The 20545-nt window shown below is 44.6% G+C and overlaps 1 protein-coding gene and 1 non-coding gene across 2 annotated transcripts in view; both read right to left on the reverse strand.

Moving 5' to 3' along the window:
- The window catches only part of BIN3 (bridging integrator 3), a 42819-nt gene extending 24774 nt beyond the window's left edge, over window positions 1-18045 (reverse strand). Inside the window, exon 1 of the mRNA XM_090290136.1 lies at window positions 17961-18045. Coding sequence (XP_090146262.1) covers window positions 17961-17968 — 8 coding nt within the window. The 5' untranslated portion in view covers window positions 17969-18045. The remainder of the gene's footprint in view (window positions 1-17960) is intronic.
- A 1506-nt stretch (window positions 18046-19551) lies between these two features.
- LOC150000204 (small nucleolar RNA SNORA71) lies at window positions 19552-19686 on the reverse strand. Its single transcript, XR_016513790.1, has one exon. It is a non-coding gene; the product is annotated as a small nucleolar RNA SNORA71 (small nucleolar RNA).
- Window positions 19687-20545: the final 859 nt, after the last annotated feature.

The raw sequence follows: 20545 nt of genomic DNA on the forward strand, positions 1-20545 counted from the left end.
TATTGCTGTAAAATTTAGGAAAATCTCATGTTTCTTTCATAAATAAACTAAAATTTCAGGACACATTTCAAATTTTTTTGTACAGTGACTAATCTTAATACTTTCTGCACTAATGAGTAACCAGTTTGTCACTGGTGTCCTTGAAGGAGGGTGTATTATGCGTTCTATGCTATCTTCATTATGCCTTTCATGTTAAATCCACCAGGAACTTACATGTTTTATCAATGTGTAATCTTTGATTTGCTCCTCTTCTTTACTTGGCTTACAATAATTGTTCCTATTTAAAATTGATCTCACTCTTAATTACTAGCTTTTGGTACAGTTTTACAATGTTTTATTACATTTTACTTGATTTCAGAATATGTATTGACTTAAGGGCTCATCTCTGTCACTCTTGTTTTGTGTCCCATTATTTTGATCTAATTTCCCTCTTATTTTTAAATAAACTTAAAGATGGCCAAAAAATGTACCCTTTGTGTATTTCCAACTCAGGAATCTGTAATTTCTCACTTGTTTTTAAAGTTTTCTAAAAATGTCTTTACAAATTCCATGCCCACTCCCCCTGTCCTATCCTTCAAAAGGCACAGGTTACTCCAAAACTGTCTGACCTAAGAAGTGAAGGCAGAGGTTTTAACTGAGTGTAATATAAATACATTTCGAAGTTTACAAAAACACATGCTAGGGTTCCTTCCCTCCAGGGCCTTAGACGTGGCCCCTACAAGCAAGGGGTCCTGAAGGTTAAATTTTATTAGTGTCACACAGTGTATCTACCTTGTGTGCCCTGGGATAGAAACTCCATTTCACACTCCCAAGGGGAGTCCCTTCATTCTCCTGCTTAGATGAGGGACAGAGTCCCAGTGAAACGGAGATGGTGAGGAGATGGTAAGGCTCTGATCTTAATCACGAACACCTCCTGAACTGAGTGCTCTGCTTCACCCGACTCCCAGAGGTACCTAGTGCACCAGTTCCTGAACCTTTGTGAATTCAGTGATGTAAGCTGGATGGCTCTTGGTTTTCCTAAATGCCAGTTTAGGCTTTGGCTCCCTTAAAACTCCTAAGTCAATTATTGCATGTAACTGCATTCCACTTCCCAAATGTTGTTGTTGATGTCACTTCTGTTCCCTACATTTGTAGATTTATGCCTTTAAAAAAAAATCATTTACTGTGTTTTCTTTGTGGGATTTGTGCAAGAGATAAATTAGGTGTATGTATTCTCTCTGTCATACTTAGAACCTGATTTATTAATTTTTAAGTAATAGCTTTACTGAGATATAATTCACATACTATAATATTTATCCTTTTAAAGTATATAATTCGGTCATTTTTAGTATATTCAGAGAGCTGAGCATTCATTACCACTATCTAATTTCAGAACATTTTCATCGCCCCAGAAGAATTCCATTCTATTAGCTGTCACTCCCCATATCCCCAGAGCCCCCTGGCAACTATTAATCTACTTTCTGTCTCTTACGAATTTGCACCTTCTGGACATTTCATATAAATGGGACCACGTAATATTGGCCTTTTGTGCTGGCTTCTTTCATTAAGCAAATGTTTTCAAGGACTACCCATGTCAGTACTTATTCCTTTTTTAATCACTGAAGAATATTTTTATCCATTTATCAGGTGATAAATATTTGAGTTGTTCCCACTTTTGGACTACTATGAATAATGCTGCTATAAACAGTCATGTACAGGTTTTTGTGTGGATATATGTCTGTTTCCTTTGGGTATATATCTAGGAGAGAAACTGCTGGGCCATATGCTAAGTCAATGTTGAACCTTCTGAGGAACTGCCACTGTTCTTCAACGTGGCTGCACCATTTCACATTCCCACCAGCAGTCTATGAGGGTTTCAGCTGCTCCACCTCTTCACCAACACTTGTCATTGTCTGTCTTTCTAAGTTTTTAAATTTATTATTTTATTTTAGCCATTCTAGTGAGTATGAGGGCTTTTTCACTATGGCTTTGATTTGCATTTCTTTAATGACTAATGATGCCGAACATCTTTTGATGTGCTTACTGGTCATTTGTACAACTTCTCTTTGGAGAAACATCTATTCAAATCCTTTGCCTATTTTAAAAATGGGCTCTTTCTTTTTTTTTTATTGTTGAGCTGTAAGATTTCTTTATATTTTGGGGGTGTAAGTCTCTAATCAGATATGACTTACAAATATTTTCTCTCCTTTGCGATTTGTTTTTCACTTTCTTAATGGTGCCCTTTGAAGCATAAAAGTTTTAGATTTTGAAGAAGTCTATTTTTCTTTTGTTGTTTATGCTTTTGGTATTATATCTATGAATTCTTTGCCAAATCCAAGGTCATGAAGATTTGCCCCTATGTTTTCTTCTTATAGTTTTAGCTTTTAAACTCGGGTCTTTGACCCATTTTGAGTTAATTTTTGTATATGGTGTGAGGTAAGGGTTCAACTTGAATTCTTTTGCATGTGGATATCCAGTTATCCCAGCACTGTTGAAAAGACTATTCCTTCCAAGTTGAACTGTCCTGGTATCCTTAAAAATCAACTGACCATAAATATACAAGGAGGGACCTCCAGAAACCTAGGAACTTATTTATAAAAAATTGTGTATTCTTACATATTTAAACTTCAGTCACCTTCAAAGCACTCTCCATTTGATGTGGTATACCTATCGAGATGTTTATTCGACTGCTTAAAACAGGTTTTGAACTCATCCCTTTTTATGCCTTTTGGTGCTTCTGCCATTTTTTTGTTTTACCTCTTCCACACCTGTAAAACGTTTCCCTTTGAGGGCTTTTTTCACCCTGGGTTACAAAAAAAAAAGTCGCTTGGGGCAAGATCGGGTGAATATGGAGGGTGGGGCATGGGGGTCATGCAGTTTTTGGTCAAAAACTGCTTAACACTCAGCGTGGTGTAGGTAGGTGTGCTTGTAAATCACCCATCATGAAATGGGCAAATGTGTTGAGTCTTCCAAATAAATTAACTGAAGCCAAATGCAGCCTCTCACAATGCCAGCTGGTACACTGGTACAGATGGGTTTCTAAAACACTCACCTAGTAGGGGAAGACTGTACTACAAGGGGCCCACCCTCCAGAAGATAATTTCATTTTTTTTTGATCCTTCCTTGTAAGTTTATTTCTGGATTCTCAATTCTAGTCCATAGACCTACATGTCTATATTGATGCCAGTACCACACTGTCTTAATTACTGTAGATATGTAGTAAGTTTTGATATTGGGAAGTGTTAATCTCTGTTCTTTTCTGTCAACATTGTTCTGGCTATTCTGTATTCCTTGCAATTACATATGAATTTTAGTGATTTATTTTACTTATATTTAATTTTTTGCTCCATTTAGAGCCTTGAATATATGTTAAGCCAATTATATTGACATGATTTAAAAAATAATCCATCTTTGAAAAATCATTTTACCAGTGTTAAATATTTCTATTCCATACTGTAGACCTATTTTTTTGCCAAATAATATAGAATCATTTAGGTTAATTAATTAGCTCTTAATATGCAATCAAGCAAATCCCTTCTCATTACACTTCTTTTATAGATAATTTCTTGGCTATTTTAATTCATTTTAATATTTAAGATGAACTTCAAAATCATCTGCTGTGTCCTCTCCCTCTCCCCAATCAGGATAGTTATCACTGAAAATACATTATATTTACAGATTAACTTTGAAGAACCCACATCTTTACAAATATTAGGTTTGCTCATTCAAGGGCATAAAATTTTTCCCCCATTTATTTAAGTCTTTTTCTTATGTCCTTTAGAGTTATTTTCTTTTCCAATACAGGTCCTCTAAATTAATTTTGTTAAATATTAAGATCCCAAAGTGATATTTATATGTGAAGTTTTTAGTCCTATACATATCTTGGGTACATTCCATGAAATTCTGTATTTTTGATTATACTGTAAATGGAATTCAGTTTTTCATCTTGTCTTCCTGGTACATAGGAAAGCTACTGGGTGTTAAATAAACCAGTCACCACACCTACATACTTAACCTACATAGCCCACAAAATTCAGCTAGACAAAAACAAACAAAAACTAATTGGGTTTTCCAAGAAGATAGTCATATCATTTGAAAAATAATGACAAAATTTCCCTCTTCTTTCCTATGATTTTATACTTATTTCTTGCCTTATATTATGGCACTGGCTAGAAATTATAACAAAAATGTTTCTGACTAGTAAAAATGTCTCAAGTCTGATCACCTTTCCCTATTAAACATGAAAGAGGGCAATGGTTTCAGCCAGAAAGCCTCCTCTTAGTAAGGAAATACCTTTCTGTTCCTAGTTTACTAACAGATACAAAGACTGGATTTTTGAATTATATCAATGCCTTTTCAGTGTGCATTTAGATGACCAGTCTGTTCTCCTGATGAACTACCAAATACCTTTCCTAAGACTGAGCCATCCTTTCGCCACTGAAGTAAATTCTACTTGGGTGCAGGTTAACTTTGACAGATACAACTTGCTTTCTGATTATGACATATAAGCACTGCAAAGGCAGGACCTGAACGTTATACTTCTTTCTAACGCCTGTTCAGTATTACACTATACACAGTGCTATTTTCAACCTTTATGCCTAGCACTAGGCTAGGTTTGAGGGATATCAGAATGAACAAGACAGTCTCATTCTATGATCCCATGAAGCTTATAGCCTAGATTTAGGGACACAGTAATCACTGAATAGCCCTGGCTGGTTTAGCTCAGTGGATTGAGCGTCGGCCTGCGAGCTAAGTGTCGCTGGTTCGATCTTCCAGTCAGGGTACATCAGAGAAGGAAAACTCTGACTCCAAAAAACCTCCGCTGCCTTGCGGCATACCTCTTCAGGGGAAGGGCTAAGGGAGTAAACCCCGACAGAAAATCCGGAGCCGGAGTCCCTAAGGCGGTTTGACGTTGTAGTCAACACCGGCAACTCCTGCGGCGCACCTGAAGCCAAGCTGTATTGACTCCGTCTTTCCCTTGGACCCTTCAGCTGCGAAGAGAGGGAGGGTCTGCTGCATGGGCAACAGCAGACCCTCCATATTACCCTGCCCAGGCTCTGTAGCTTCAGCTTCACTGGAGAGGACACTCCAGCGTCATCGCAAGATGTCGATTCAACACGGGAGGAGACAGATACCGTGTCACTCCCGAGTCGGACTGCACAGCCATTCTCGGCGGTGCAGATAGACTCTTAAGAAGCTACACCATCGTCTCTCGAGATGGACGAGATGGACGGCTGCCGATGAATCACTGAATGAAGGAGTAAAATAGGTACTTTGCCCCAGGGGCCCTATAAAATACCAAATTCTAAGGTTCCTGTGAAAAGCTACTCTTAGATAAGGCTATGTAAAGAACAAAGAAAGGTGATTATCATTATCTTTGCTCTCCTAATCTATATCTTACTAAAACCAAACCCTAAAAAGGGTATCACCAGCCACCTCAAGTACCAGCTGAGGTCAAGGGGAAGTACATTCAGTGGAGACCAGGAACACAGAGCTGGCCTTTGGCATTGGCAGCAAAGCCTGGTGAAGTTTGAGAGTGTGGGTCAAAGGAGAACATTTTAAACTGCCTGAGAAGAACTACAGAGGGAGAAGCGTCTCCTGGGTTTGTTCCAAGGCTGCCAAAAGGCAGATATGCTCCAGTCTGCCAGAGAAGTAGCCAGAAAAGTGTCGCAGGCACCTGTCAGATGATCAGATTCTATGCCACTCAAGTGGTGAAAGGTGGCAAGGGGCGAGTGACGGGAAAGAGCGACGACACTTCAACCAGAGCCTTGGCTTCTCCTCATGGATTTCCCAATTCCAAGCTTGGGGTTCTAGCTGCCTGCTGGAATGCAGGGGCTTCCGCAGGGGAAACAGCTGCTTTGGAAAGTGTGCGGCAAGAGACCACACCGCAGCATCAGGCAGAGCAGTGTGACCCTGGCACAGCCGGGGCTATGGGGCAAAGCTGGCAGTCCTCCAGGCCATGGACAGGCTCACGGGGCTTCAGGACCTTTGTTTTCCCTCCTCCCAGCTTTCCTTGGGGTTTTCCCCTTGGAATCAGGTGGGTCATCAGAGGTCCAGAGAGTAGACAGGGCTTGTTCCCCAGAGAATCTCTGCATCCTGGGAGAAATGAAGAGGGCTCTGAGCTCCCAGCCTCTGGAGCAGGGTTCCTTCTGTGGTTCTGACTCCCATTCCACAAATATGAGCACCAGAGGGCAGGGGAAGGGATATTTTGGTCTCGGCAGTGAAATGAAGAAAACATTTCTCTCAGCCTTACCCTTCAACCCCCAACATGCCCCACCTCAGAAAAGAAAAAAGTTATATGTGTACAGAGGGAAAAGGGGGAAGAAGGTTCTATTTTCCTTCACAATAAAGAAAAAATCAACAGGATGTTCTCCAAAAGCTACAAATATACTTTTTCAAACAGTAAATATCTCTATTAGCAGCATGATGCCAGTTGGCTAATTCTGTCTCAGTAAAACCTTTCCAAAAAAACTGCTCTTCTGTAATTTCTATTTACAAAAACAGCTCCTTTGCATTTTTAGTTTGCTAGGTTTCTGTCTTTTGCTTCCTCACCCTCTCCATTGCAGAGGCAAAGGGACAAGAGGCAGGCCCAGAGGGCAGGTGGGTGGGGATCCCCTGGCCACCCCAGCAGGTCCTTCGAGCCCTGCTCTCTTTGGAGAGTCTTGCACTGCCATTACAAAGAAGGGTGTAAAGGAGCTGAAACCCACATATTCTTCCCTATTCTTCACTTGGCCTCTCAAATTTGTTTCTCCTGAATGTGAATGAGCCTAAGCTTGGCTTGGGAGTGGAAAGAGCCCCGAAATGATTCAGTCTACCCCACCTATATTTTTGGCTGAGTAAAGACTGAAGTTCTTGGGGGGGAGGTGAAGGAGGTGAGAAGGAAGGGAGGGCAGTGCAAAGAGTAGGCGGCAGTTGATAGTGGCTGAAATCTTGGCTCCCGGGGGAGTGGTCTGGGCCTGAGTCACCGTCTGGGCAAGAGCAGGAAGGTGGGCGAAAGGCAGCAGCTTCTACAGGCTGGAAGGACAAGCTCTCCTTCCCCCAGCCTTCTGTTACTTGATCCTGGGTCATCGCCTTGTCCGGTCTGAGCCACCCCCCTCCCCCTAAGGCTACCATCACCTTGACAATGAGAAAGAGAGAACACCAAGGGCCAGGGCCAGGGCCAGGGCCAGGGCAGGGCTTATGGAGAGTCAGCTGGCTCCGCAGGGCAGCTGCCGTTGGATGCCATCCTCTCTGAAGGGCCAGCTGGCCACGATGCCAACGTGCCAGCGAAAGTTTAGCCTGAGCAAGGATGTGAGAGACCCCATCAGAACAGGAAAAGAACTGAGCTGTAAATGACCCATTACCACAGCCTATCCAGCCCCACTTCAGTCCTTTCCCCAAACTAACCGGATCCAAAACCAGAGCACACAGAATACTACCCTGACTTGCTACCAGGCTGAGGAGGTTATGTGTGTGTTTAAAAATAAAAGGCATGACTATGACTTCGACCAGAACAATCATCCAGCTCAGCTATGATCCCTCCTTCCCCACTGCTCCATAGCCTGACCTCTGAAAGTAAAGACAGAATTAGTCACAGAATGTTCAGTGAGATCACCATTTACTGAGTATCTACTATCATAGGTTTCTGTGCTCAGTGCTGCTGATCCATCAGTTCATTTAAAGTGGTACACTCCTGTATGTCACACAAGAGACAGCACACCAGATAAGTGGATGGACTCTGGAGCCAGATTGCTTGGGTTCAAGTCCAGGCTCTGGCAACTGCCAGCTGAGACCTTGAACAAGTTATCTAACCTTCTTGGGTCTCAGTTTCCTTGTCCATAAAATAGGACCTTACAGGGTCACTGTCACTGTGAAGTTAAATGAGTTTAATGTTTAAAAAAGCTGTCCCCGACAGCCCTGGTTGGTGTGGCTCAGCTGGTTGGAGTGTCATTCTGTACACTGAAAGGGTGTGGGTTTGATCTCCAGTTGGGGTGTGTATAGGAGGCAACTAATTAAAATTTTTCTCTTTCCTGCTGATGTCTCCCCCACCCCTTCTTCTCTCTCTAAAATCAATAAACACAGTAAATCAAACAACAAAAATTGTTCCCGACATATAGTAAGCAGCCTGCAGCCTGTAAAATTTGTTGCAAAGGTGGTGGTGGTGGTATACTGATGATGATAAACTGAGGCCCAGAGAGGTGACTTGCACAAAGTTACAGTGATGAGTATGGTTGGAAGACCTCAATTTTTTTTTTGTTCTCAGGGTGAGTAGCAGTCCCATGCTGGACTACACCACTGCCAGGACCAAGCTCATTTATTTGCCTAAAATTGAGTGGTGACTTCCTCCTGAGTAGTAAAAGGATTTGTGAAATAAATTTAGAGACTGATGTAGCACCTAAAGGTCAAGAAAAGAGAGGAAGACAGGCAGTTCAGAGAGGCAGTCTGAAGTTCTCGTTTTGTCCACCGCCACCCCGCCCCAGCCCATGAAGCTCTTTAAGAAACTCCTAATATTTGATAGACAAGTTATCACCTCTTTTCATTCTAATCTGTTATGACAGGAAGAGGTAGAAAGAAAGTGGGTCTTCACATTTTATAAAGGGGAAACATGAGGCATTCTGAGGTGAAAGTGTCCTTCTACTCTGGGGGGTTCACAGCGGCTTAAACACAGACTCTGAGAAGCAGCAGACCAGCTGTTTAGCTTCTGAGGCACTATCTCTAATCTCATTTTCACTTCTGTCTCTCACCCACCTTTCCTCTCTGCTGAAGGCCTGGCTGTTAGAAAACAGAAGGTCGAAGAAGAAGGGCTGAGATAGACACTCACTCCCAAGCCCACCTCCCCAGTCCAGCCCCAGCTACTGGCCGCAGGACACACTAATGCTATTTCTGTGAACAGTGAAGTCAGCCCTGGTCACGATGCTTGGCCAGACCAGGCATGAGAGCAGTTATAAAATACTGTGAACACTCAAGAGAAACTGTAGAGTATGCACGATAACACTGATGTGTCTACCACCTAGTGCTGTCAAATTCTCACAAGCAGCCATTCTTGATCTTTGAGCAATACAACAGCCCAGATCCTGGGGAGTCCCCACAGGGCTACAGCCGGATTCAATCTCCTCCTCTCCCTCTGTAACCACTACCCTGAATGCAGTGTTTATTATTCCCTTACTAGTAAGTTTGCATTTATAAGCACAATGTAGTAGTTTTAAGGTCTAAAATTTACATAAAAAGTATAATATGAATGTATTACTTTGAAGCTAGCTTTTCGTTAAAGTATATTTTATTGATTATGCTGTTATAGTTGTCCCACTTTTTCTCCCTTTGCTCCCTTCTGCCCAGTGCCCCCCTTTCCTCCAGCAATCCCACCCCTCTTAGTTCATGTCCATGGGTCGTGCGTGTTAAGTTCTTTGGCTTCTCCATTACTTATACTATTTTAACTTCCCCCTGCCTATTTTGTTCCTACCAATTATGCTTCTTAATCCCTGCATCATTTTTCCACTTCTCCACCTTCCCCCTCCCAGCTGATAACCCTCCAAATGATCCCTATACCTATAATTCTGATCCTAGTCTGGTTTTCTTTCTTTTCTTTTTTTTAGATTCAGTTGTTGATAGGTGTTTGGTGTCATTTTAATGTTCACAGTTTTCATCTTCTTTTTCTTAAATAAGTCCCTTTAGCATTTCATGTAATGCCTTGGTGATGATGACTTCCTTTAGCTTTACCCTGTCTGGGAAGCACTTAATCTGTCCTTCCATTCTAAATAATAGCTTTATTGGATAGGAGTAATCTTGGTTGTAAGTCCTTGCTTTTCATCACTTTGAATACTTCTTGCCTGCAAAGTTTCTTTTGAGAAATCAGCTGATAGTCTTATAGGAACCCCTTTGTAGGTAAATCTCTTCTTTTCTCTTGCTGCTTTTAAGATTATTTCCTTATCTTTAACCTTTGGCATTTTAATTATAATGTGTCTTGGTGTGTTCCTCTTTGGGTCCAACTTGTTTGGGATTCTCTGTGCTTCCTGGACGTGTATGTCTATTTCCTTCACCAAATTAGGGAAGTTTTCTTTCATTATTTTTTCACATAAGTTTTCAATGTCTTGCTCTTCCTCTTTTCCTTCTGGCACCCCTGATTCAGATGTTGGTAGGGTTAAAGTTGTCCCAGGGGTTCTTAAGCCTCTCCTCGTTTTCTTTTTTCCAATTCTTGTTTCTTCATTCTCTACTGGTTGACAGTTTATTTCTTCCTTATGTGCCAAACTGCAGATTTGAATCCTGGCTTCCTTCCCTTCTGCATTTGTTTCATGTGGATTTTCCTTCATTTCACTTAGCGTAGCCTTCACTTCTTCCCTTATGTGTCTGCTGTACTCAAGCATGTCTGTCAAGTCTGTGAGCATCGTTACCACCAGTGTTTTGAACTCTATGTCTGTTAGGCTGGCTTTCTCCTCATTGTTTAGTTCTCCCACTGGAGCCTTGATCTGCTCCCTCTTTTTGGGTCATACTTCTCTTTCTTCTTAACTTGACAGCCTCCTGTGTTTGCTTCTGTGTCTTAGGTAGGGTTGTGGCACATGTTACATTGTAAGCGGCGGAGACACTATTTGTCAGTATGGGGCGACCCATTTCACCACATTGTGGCACTGTATGTAGGGGAGGGGTCTGAGAGGGAACAATGCCACTTGCTCACCGCTAGCCCCTATTCCAGGTACTTTTTCCACTTCCTGTATGGAACTGGCGCTCCTTTAGCTATTCCCCTGGTTGTGGTTCCCAGAATGACTGGGTTTGCAGATGTTCTAGGACTGGGGGGTGGGGCAGGCCTACTAAACAAGTGGACTCTGCTAAGAGATTGGCAGTTTCTTCTGCTGCCCCAACCCCCACTGGTTTTCATAGTCAGAAGCAATGAGGTTTTACTTTCCCCAGCACTGGAACAGTGAGCTGCAAGGTCTGGTCTGGGGCTGGGATCTCTCCCCAGGTGTCCTTCCTGACTCTTATAACATGTGACTGCGCTTTCTGATGGCCGGCCACAGCCACTGTTGCCACCACCACCACTGCTGCCACCACCTTCATCACAATGCGTCCGTCCCTCCTACCTGTCTGGATGAGTATTACTTATTTATATCTTTGTTGGAATTTCATGAGTTAAGATTTTCTGGTAATTCTGATTGTTTTTAGTTTTGAGATATTCTTCTTATGGTTGTGGAAGGAGATGAAGCGTGTCTACCTATGCCTCCACCTTGGCCAGAAGTTGAAATGAGCTTTTTATGTTCAGCATTAGGTTTTGAGATCTGTCAATGCTGATACACACAGCTCTACTTCATTCCTTTTACCTGCATGCTACATATTTCATTATGTAAAAAAAAAAAAAAAAAAAAAATCATTTTTTTTTTAACCCATTCTTTATAGGCTGAACATCTATAAACAATGAAGCACCTAGCATTCTTGTGACCTTGGGCATGTCTCCTGTTACACTGGCACTGGAATTTCTCTGGGTGAGAGGGTAGCCAGCTGTGGGAGGTACTGCATGAATCTCCAAAACGGCTGTGTCATTTTATACCCCTCACAGCCCTGGAAGTGGATAATGGTTCCCACTGCTCCTTATCCTCAGGTACTTGGCACTGCCAGTCCTTAAATTTTTTGCCTGATGGCTGTGAAATGGCATCTCATTGTTGGTTTAATCTGCTTTTCCCTGATTACTAACAAACCAAACATGTCAGTAGAGGAATAAGTTCTTATAAAGAACATGGCCAGTGTTTGCTACACTTGCCCCTTTTGTATTTCTTATCATAACCCATGAAAAACAACCAAATAAACAACACTGTCTCTAGCCTGGCTGAAGTCACAGGTGCTAGCGTATAGTCTGAAGATTTGTAATAAACTCCTGGATAAGTGTTCTCCAAACTAGGTCTATGTAAAATATCTACCCTTCACTGATCATGTAAATTGCTACTCATTAGTACACTGTAAACATGTATTAAAATTAATCATGAAATCAATTGAGTGGGTCATTTTATAAAAAATGAAATAGAACATAATAGAAAATATCAGAGTACATTGTACATATATCGTGTAAAACTTATTTCAAGTATAAATGCGTGTATGTATATATATATATGTGTGTGTGTGTGTGCGTGTGTTTATGTTGTGATATCAAAGGTACATCTGACTGCAAGTTGGAATCAAAATATCTTGGAAGCCACTGTCTAGGTTAGCTTCCCTGGCTCCAATCTTTCTCTTCTCTGAGTTATACTGCAGACCATTGCCAAATTAATTTAACTAAATCATTTTTTTTTTTTTTTTGCCATTCTACTTTCTGGCTCAAAACCTTCAGTTTTCAAAAGTCTAGGCTAGACTTCAATTCCTCAGCACGGTACTACAATGTGCCTCCAACCAGGGTGCCAACACACAACAACAAAGCCTCTTACCCAAGTCACTATTTACTAAACCCAAACTGGCCTCCTGACTGTCTGTCCACCCCAAATACTTTTGATGCATTCTGTCCACACACATCTTTCCCCATTGTCTTTCTCACTCCCCACTGGAACAGCACATACTAGGGAGGTCAAGGTTCAGTTACAGCCTTTCTTGATGATGCCACACCAACACTCAGAGATCCACCATCATTTCTGTGAGTCATTGGTACCATCCATATGCTGGCTGAAGACAGGGACTGATTTTTATAGCCTTCTGAATGTCTGCCAACATTTAGCACAGGCATTAAAAAGTCCTCGTTAATACATTCAATATTTCATTAAATCAACAGACAGTTCTTGAACGTTATCTATGTGCAATACACTACACTGGGCTCCATTTAATGGATTAGCCACCAAAAAATGGGTTTGGGAAACCAGTTCTAATAGCTTAATTGCCAACTCTAAAGTTATCTCAGAAGATTTATTTAAAGAGTCTATTACATAAGAAAACATCTTTGACTAAGATGCTGTGGGACTCAAGATACGTGACTTTCTAACTACTCCAAAATCTGCAAAAAGTCCCTTCAAACAGCTAAAATAAGAGTGAGGTGTTTTACATGTGCCCAAAGCAATGTTTTGAATACAGAACCTCAGAGCCTCCTCATAGGGTCCTCATCTTCTGGGCATTGCCACACTCTCCAGAGGAGAGCTTGGCCTGTCCAAAGTCACAGAAGGAATGAGTGGTATGGCTGCCCCAGGCAGAGAGGCCCCAGAGTAGGAAGCAGCTGAGATGGTCCAGAAGACTTGGCAGTGAACAGTAAACAGGACTTTACCTGTCGCATTATGTGTGAAAACCAGCAACTTCCTATAATTCATTCCCAACCTGGTAGTGTCTATACATACTAGCAAAGTCAAGTAACTTCCTTTAGGATCCAATCAGCTTGAGAATGGTCTTCCACTTTGCTAATGTTCCTGTTCAAACAGAGAATACTCAGAAGATGCAGGTTTTAGTTCCAGTTCTGCCAGGTATTGTCTAACTGAATTCTAATGAGTTGTCAAAGGGAGATAATCAGACCTGAATGCATACTTCAAAGGGTAAATGGAGGATGAAATCAGGTAATGGAAGGGAAAGCAATTTGAAAAGTTAAAAGCACTATACAAATGTAAGATAGCAATGGTAATGCTAGAGGGAAAAGAGACTCACTGAGATAATGTTTGAATCTGAACAGATGGTTCTGTCTCACCCAGCAACCCACTGTCCTTTCTTTATATTCTATTCATGTCATTTGACAATTACCTGTTAGGCACCTACCCTGTGTAAGAGAGTCGTTGTCGTTGGCAGCCGTCCGTCTCGAGAGACGATGGTGTAGCTTCTTAAGAGTCTATCTGCACCGCCGAGAATGGCTGTGCAGTCCGACTCGGGAGTGACACGGTATCTGTCTCCTCCCGTGTTGAATCAAGTGCGATGACGCTGAAGCTACAGAGCCTGGGCAGGGTAATATGGAGGGTCTGCTGTTGCCCATGCAGCAGACCCCCCCTCTCTTCGCAGCTGAAGGGTCCAAGGGAAAGACGGAGTCAATACAGCTTGGCTTCAGGTGCGCCGCAGGAGTTGCCGGTGTTGACTACAACGTCAAACTGCCTTAGGGACTCCGGCTCCGGATTTTCTGTCGGGGTTTACTCCCTTAGCCTTTCCCCTGAAGAGGTATGCCGCAAGGCAGCGGAGGTTTTTTGGAGTCAAGAGTTTTCCTTCTCTGTGTAAGAGAGTATGTGAACACAAAGATGAAGCTGTAGATCCTGCTTTCCTGAAGTTTATGCGGGGGGAGAGGTGTGCATTTGTGATTCCTGGAAGAATGGGGAAGTCCTACAGGAGGAGTACTGTGAAGTACAGGAGAAAGGAGTTGGTGGGGGCGGGTACACAGGAGGGGAGAGATCAGGGGCAGCCTCATAGAACCTGGGAAGCCATTTTTCCCATCAGTCCATTTAACAATGGCATTCTTAGAGGCTCTTCATTTCAGGAAGTGGCTTGTAGGTTTTCCACACTTTAAATTTAAAATTTTTCCTGAGCTAAGGCAAATAAGTAAAGGGGAAAAAAAAGTCCTCATTCCTACATTCAATACACATTTACTGTTGGCAACAGTGGTACGAGACAGTGGAGACCAAGAGAGTCCCTGTTTTCAACAGCTCATAAACTAGTCGGTTTCCTGACAAGTAAACCAATAATTCAGTACATGTGCTAATGAGGGTCAGAGGAGGGGCATGCCACCCAGCCTGGCAGGGTGTGGGAGGCCATTCAGGGAAGACCCTCAGTAGAGGAGGTGAAGCCTGCCCTGATTCTTGAGGGATGAGTAGAGGCTGGCCTGGGGGATGGTAGACAGTGGAAGAGGGGAGGAAAGGCCTTTCGGGAGGAGGGCAAGAGACCAGGAAGAGCTCAGACAAGGGGCTAAAGAGAGACAGCCACATCCAGAAGGGCCTCATAAGCCATGGCCAAAGTTAGGCCTTTAGCCTAAAGATGATGGGGAAGGTATACGGGGGGAGGTGGGAGGGGGGGAGAGGGAGAGGGAGAGGGAGAGGGAGAGAGAGAGAGAGAGGGAGGGAGAGAGAGAGAGGGAGGGAGAGAGAGAGAGAGAGAGAGAGAGAGAGAGAGAGAGAGAGAGAGACCCAGAGAAATACCAATGGTTAGAAGACAGAGGTAGGTAGAAGCAGAAGAGCCAGGAAGAGCTGGAAAAACACCATGCCTGCAGTCTACATCCGTTTCACAGCACACTTGGGCGACAAAGTGTCAGCTGGGATGATGCATTCCATGTTACAGCTGGAGAAAACTAGACAGAGAAAGATGAAATGTTTGCCAGACCACACTGAGAATGAGGGAACAGACCCTGAACTCAGCACTCTAGCTCGTGGCCAGACTTCACTGCACTGACTCTCACTGCTTCATCTGAGTCAAGCCACTGGACATCTAGGGATAGGAAGATTTCCTTCCTGGTCATTGAAGCCTAAAATCATCAAGGTGTGTTCCAGGGAAGGCTGCAATCCCTGGAGACAGCTCAGCCAGACTAGGGTCACCGTTCTCAATTCTAGTTACTTCTCCTTCCATACCTTAACTATCACACACACATGAAGACAGAGGGGGACATGGAGGAGGGGAAAGAGCAATGGCTTGGATTAGTAACCTGAGATGTGAACACCAAATGTCTTCTTCCTAGCAGCGCACACCACTGCTGAAAGTCGATGGGTGCATGGATGGATGAATGGATGCACAGATGGCGCAGGAAGGGGGCAGGTACTCACTAAACAAACAGGAGGTGGGCGGGCTGCATGCACAGAGGAAGCAGAGAACAAAGACCCCTCACTCTTCCTGCAAAATCCACAGTGTGCAAAGGGCATCAATATTGGACATTTCTCACTGTGACATTTTGAAAGCCCAGAACAATGGTTATCCTCTGGGGGCCATGGGCTGCGTGTCCCTAGCACTTATTCAATGATAGCTGGCATATCCCATGTGCTTGGTGAACTTGACCTTGGGCATCAAACTCCCATGGTGGTTCTACGTCACTCTGGTCTCTTCCCCCACTGAGAATTCCAGTCTCGGATGAATGGGTGGATTCATTCTGGAAGCAGAAAAAGCACTCCAGGAGTGAATCAGAAGGAGCCAGCCATTGAGCCAGGAACTGAGTGCAATTGTGTGCCCAGGAGCCGGTGCTGGTCCCCTCTCGGGGAGACGGGGTCAGGGTCCACGCAAGAGATGACGTAGAAACCCTCTCAAGAGGGAAAGGAATCTCAGCTTTGAGGGACAAAGCTGCCCTTTTGGTTGTGACCTTCATTCCAAGGAGGTGCCAAGATGTGCATGTACTGGTAAATTAATTCTACTGAATAAAAATCTCAGCTTTTGCTAGACGGCTAGTTGTCAATTTCAATTTTCTGCAACTTGAAGACTTTAGGAAATAGGCTACTAGCTTTTCAGAAAAAAAACTTTCTGCAGGATAGGTGGTAAGAGCGTGCCTCAGATCACTTGGAGAATCCTTTTCCTTTAGTGGTGTCTGTCCTGCTCTTCTGATTTGTGAAGAAAACATCAATTCTCTCTCTCTTTTTAAATTGTAAACTCCAATCTAAGCAATAAGAAGTAGCTGTACTTTCTGCTTTTTATCGTGAAAAATTAGGTGAGAGAGCCAAAGTGTCAAGATACAGCTGGTAGGGAGACATCTACATGACAAGGTCAGGGGACCCAGGCTGACACTTTAAGGAGGTAATTCCTCCAGGAAAGAGGATTGAAGGACTGACACTTGGTTCATCACTAACTAGGTTATAACAAGGTGGGGAAGTTAGCTTTTTAAGGCCCCAGCCCCCTATGGGCCTCCTGGAGCAAAGGTGCAGGGAAAGGAGCAGCTCCTGCTGGGGCTTATTAGGGCATTGCTCGGGGCTTTCCTCCATGTGCCAGCGACTTGTGTCTGGCATTGGTTCATCAATCTTCCTTTAAGAAGCTGGGGGAAAGAAAGGACAGACATTGTTTAAATTTTACATTAGAGAGCCATCCTTGACACTGACTGACATCAGCTGCTTGTGGCTAGAGCTTACGGTCTCCACTGATGGCCAAATGTGAGCTTGCAAGAGCCTTCCCCAAGGATATCCTACCATCCTCGTCCACCATAACTAGCTAGTGTGCACATACGTGGCGTAGAAAAACAGACTACACATTCCCTATGCTAATAAAACCTGGATCCCAAAAGGGTTGCTTCATCTTGTACACCCTCTGGGGTCCATGTACTCACATGGCATACTCAGGACTCCCCGAGGTTTGGATTTGTGCATATACACGGCCTTGGCCTGGAAGGTTCTTTTGGGCAAATTAAGTCTTACAAAATAATCAACCATTACACATTGTGAAGTGTCTACTCTAGCCAAGTATCGTATAGTCCTGTAGTGACCACTTTCCACTCTGGAGTTGTGACTCTACTCCTCCAAGCCTCCCGGGTTTTCTGCCCACAGGATGATAGTTTCCATGAAGTTTCAGCTTACCTATGTCTATTTTAGACCGACAGCAGGGAGTGGGTAATGGCCCTGGCAATGATTAAAATAAGTCCAATCCTATTGTTGGAGTGTGGGTGTGGGTGTGGGTGTTTCATTCTGGCCCCTTCCAAAAGAGAAGCAAGTTTTGTCTTTTGGAGACTTAAATGGCGCAAAGCCTAGTCCTATGAACGCAAGCGGGTTTTGATCAGTGAACAAGGCCCAGACGACCGGAGTGAGGGCCGCAGCTCTGGTGCGAGTGGAGGAGAGCCGCCCACAGGGCAGGTACTCCACCTCAGCGGATACTCAAAAGACAAGGCAGCAGGGAAATCTCTCACTTAAAGCGGCTGGGAGAAGACGGGGCCGGCTCCGTGGAACATTAAGAGTCAGGAAACGAGTCACACCTGGGATCCCTGGCCTCACCTCCCGCAAGTCCTGCCAAGAGCGGGAGACTCAGGCAGAGCACGAGGGGAAGGGCACTCGAACGACCCTCGAACCGGGGCCAGTCGGGCTCTGCGGCCGGCGCGGGCGGGGGTACTCAGAGGGACGCAGGAGAAGGCGCGTCGCGGGCCTGGGGCTCCAGCGGCTCTGCCGCGGGGCCTCACTCACCAGCTCATGGTTCCGAATCTGCCCCTGCAGCCGGCGTCCTCCACCGCAACTTGGTCCTCGGGGATCACTTCCGGATTCAACCAGTCTCCAGGAAGTGACGAAGACCCCGCCCCCTCTGCCCGGAAGAGGCGGCTGAGAGGGTGGGGCACGGTGCGTTAACCCTTCCGCCGCCGCGGACTTCTGCGGAAGATGCTCTTGCTCACTACCCTCACCTACTGGTTTGGGGGCTCCGGTCTCAGCCCAGGGCGGGGACAGGAGGATCCCTGGGCGCGTTTTCTGCCTTCAACACTGACTTGTAAATTCTTTTCCGCTGACTGCACGTGTCACTTAACCGGGCTATTGTCCAGTTCTGTCTGTAAAGAGGTTTCTAATCCAGAGACAGTAACAGTAATTGTTTAGGGGCTAGGAGCCAGTGGGGAGGGAGCCCGAGGGAGACCTATTCACTGTATGGTCTTTTGTCTGTTTTTGTACCCTGTGTGTACCGTTACCTGTTACAAACAAATTAAATGGATCTTTTCCCTCCAAGATGTCACAGGGCTGGCTCTGAATATAAATAGAACAGGTGCCTTTCAGATTGGAATGTTCTGTGGTTTTTACTCAACACAAGAGGACAAAGCGGGTTGCTCCCTGTCTTCCAGCCTTCTCTCTGTGTAACCTCTACAGAACCCAAATGATGTTACTGGCCCCATTCTTTCTCATTAATTTAACAGATATTCATGTGCTAGGCACTGTGTCAACTTCAAAGATACATCCATGAAAAAGAAATAGATGATGGGAAAGAACAGGGGCTCTGCCCCTCCCCCCAGCTGCCCATGGGGTTTTAGTAAAGGCTTTTGGGAGGAGCCAGTGTGTAAGCCACATCCTGAAAAGGAACCATGCTAGCCAGGTGAATCTGAGATGAGGGCTTGGGAGGGTCCAGGCAGAAGGAACTTCCCTTGACTGTGAAGGACTGAGTTGCAGGTAAGTAGCTCACTTGCTGTGGGTCTCCCAAACTCAGAACTTGGGGCCCTAGTACCCCTCAAACTCTCTGGGGTTCTGCGGCATGTTGACCCCCTCACCTCCAAGACCCTTTTTGCCTTAGAAGTGAGAGGAGCAGGCAGAGAGGCCTGTTCCCATAACTGCTGGGCCTCTAGGGCCCTTCCTGCTGGAAATTCTTCAAATGGAGTCTAGTATTTTAGGGGCTGCTTGGAGAGTCACTAGGTCAATGAACTAGAGCAGAGGACATGTATAATTTATTCTGACCTCCTAGGGAAGGGTAGAGGGTTCAGCCAGGAGGAGTAGGGGAGCTCAGAGAACTGCTCACAAGAGGTAGCCTCTTATTTGTGTTTTTTGTTTCCATTCTTGAGGGACTAGAGTTGAACTCAGTAGAGGTTTTCCGTTAGAGGATGAGCCTCCAAGCATATCACACAGATGAGCTTCATGTTACTGCTTGAGGAACAGGCCAAAAAGAGCACTAGAGAGCCTTGAAGAGTGAAGAGGACAGGGAGAAGTTACCAAAGGGTAGCCAGGGCAGAGAGTGTAAGCAAAGGGAGGAACAGTCCTTGCTGCTTTGGCCATGGTGTGTTCCTTCGTTTTTTTTCTTTTTTAGACATATATGAAAGCTCCAGGGTTTGTCAGGGACAGGGGTGGACCCTCCAAACACAGGGAAACACTTTCAACAGTTCCTCTCCCTGTGCTATCAATGACCAGGGTCCGGGCAGCCCATGGTCACTTTTGAGCCTCCTGGCATTTTAGCACCTGCATCTTTCTTTGTCCATACACGGTCTCCCTTAGTTTTGCCCTGTAGTGCTAAAGCTTTTCCAGAAGTATTAGCCCGGGCAGCCTCCATATCCCAGGGAAAGTTTGTTTCAGGGCTGGGGGGTTGCAGACACATCCCACAGGGCAAAAATGATGAACTCTAGACTAAAAGTCTAGAGGGGTCATGGGCTCTAGGTCCGTCTTTGGTACCATGACTGACCTGAGACAAGTCATCCCTCTCTGGGCATTTGGCCTCTCATCTAGAAGATGAATGGATGGATAACACCACTGAAGTTGTAACATTTTGATGTTTCAAGTTGATTGTCTTGTGGACTTCAAAGACTCTCAAGAAATAGGAGAATGGGGGTGGGTGAGGCCTGAACAGAGAGTTAAGCCAGCAGAGCAGGTCTCAGGAGTCAATGATGTCTGTAGATGAAGCCAAACATAAACCTTCTTGGAGGGAAGGACTCAGCCTGAGGCCTGGCTGGGGCTGTGCTTCTTAGCTCTAAGCCTAAATCTTGATTGTAGCCAGTGGAACCTTTGAGGTACTGAGAAGAATGCTGACCTTCTGGGAGTCTGTCTGGAAAGTGGTTGCTGTGAGCTCAGCTCCATCTCCTTATCTGAGGCTCCTTTGTTCAGCTGGAGGTGTGTTGGGCTGAGGATGGATGGTCATGCATCCTGCTGACCTGTGGACCCGTCTGTGAGCACAATGTGCCATGTAGCATTGGTGCGGGGGAAGTGAACACACGAAGCGCAAACACCTCTCACTGTCATGAAAAGCTCAGCTGCAGTGTCTCCAGACCCAGGCTTGGGAGAATGTCTTTCTTTTTCTGGAACCAGAGGACAGC

The sequence above is a fragment of the Furipterus horrens genome, unplaced genomic scaffold (genome assembly GCF_987537825.1).
Source record: "Furipterus horrens unplaced genomic scaffold, mFurHor1.1.pri manual_scaffold_10, whole genome shotgun sequence".
Lineage (NCBI taxonomy): Eukaryota > Metazoa > Chordata > Mammalia > Chiroptera > Furipteridae > Furipterus > Furipterus horrens.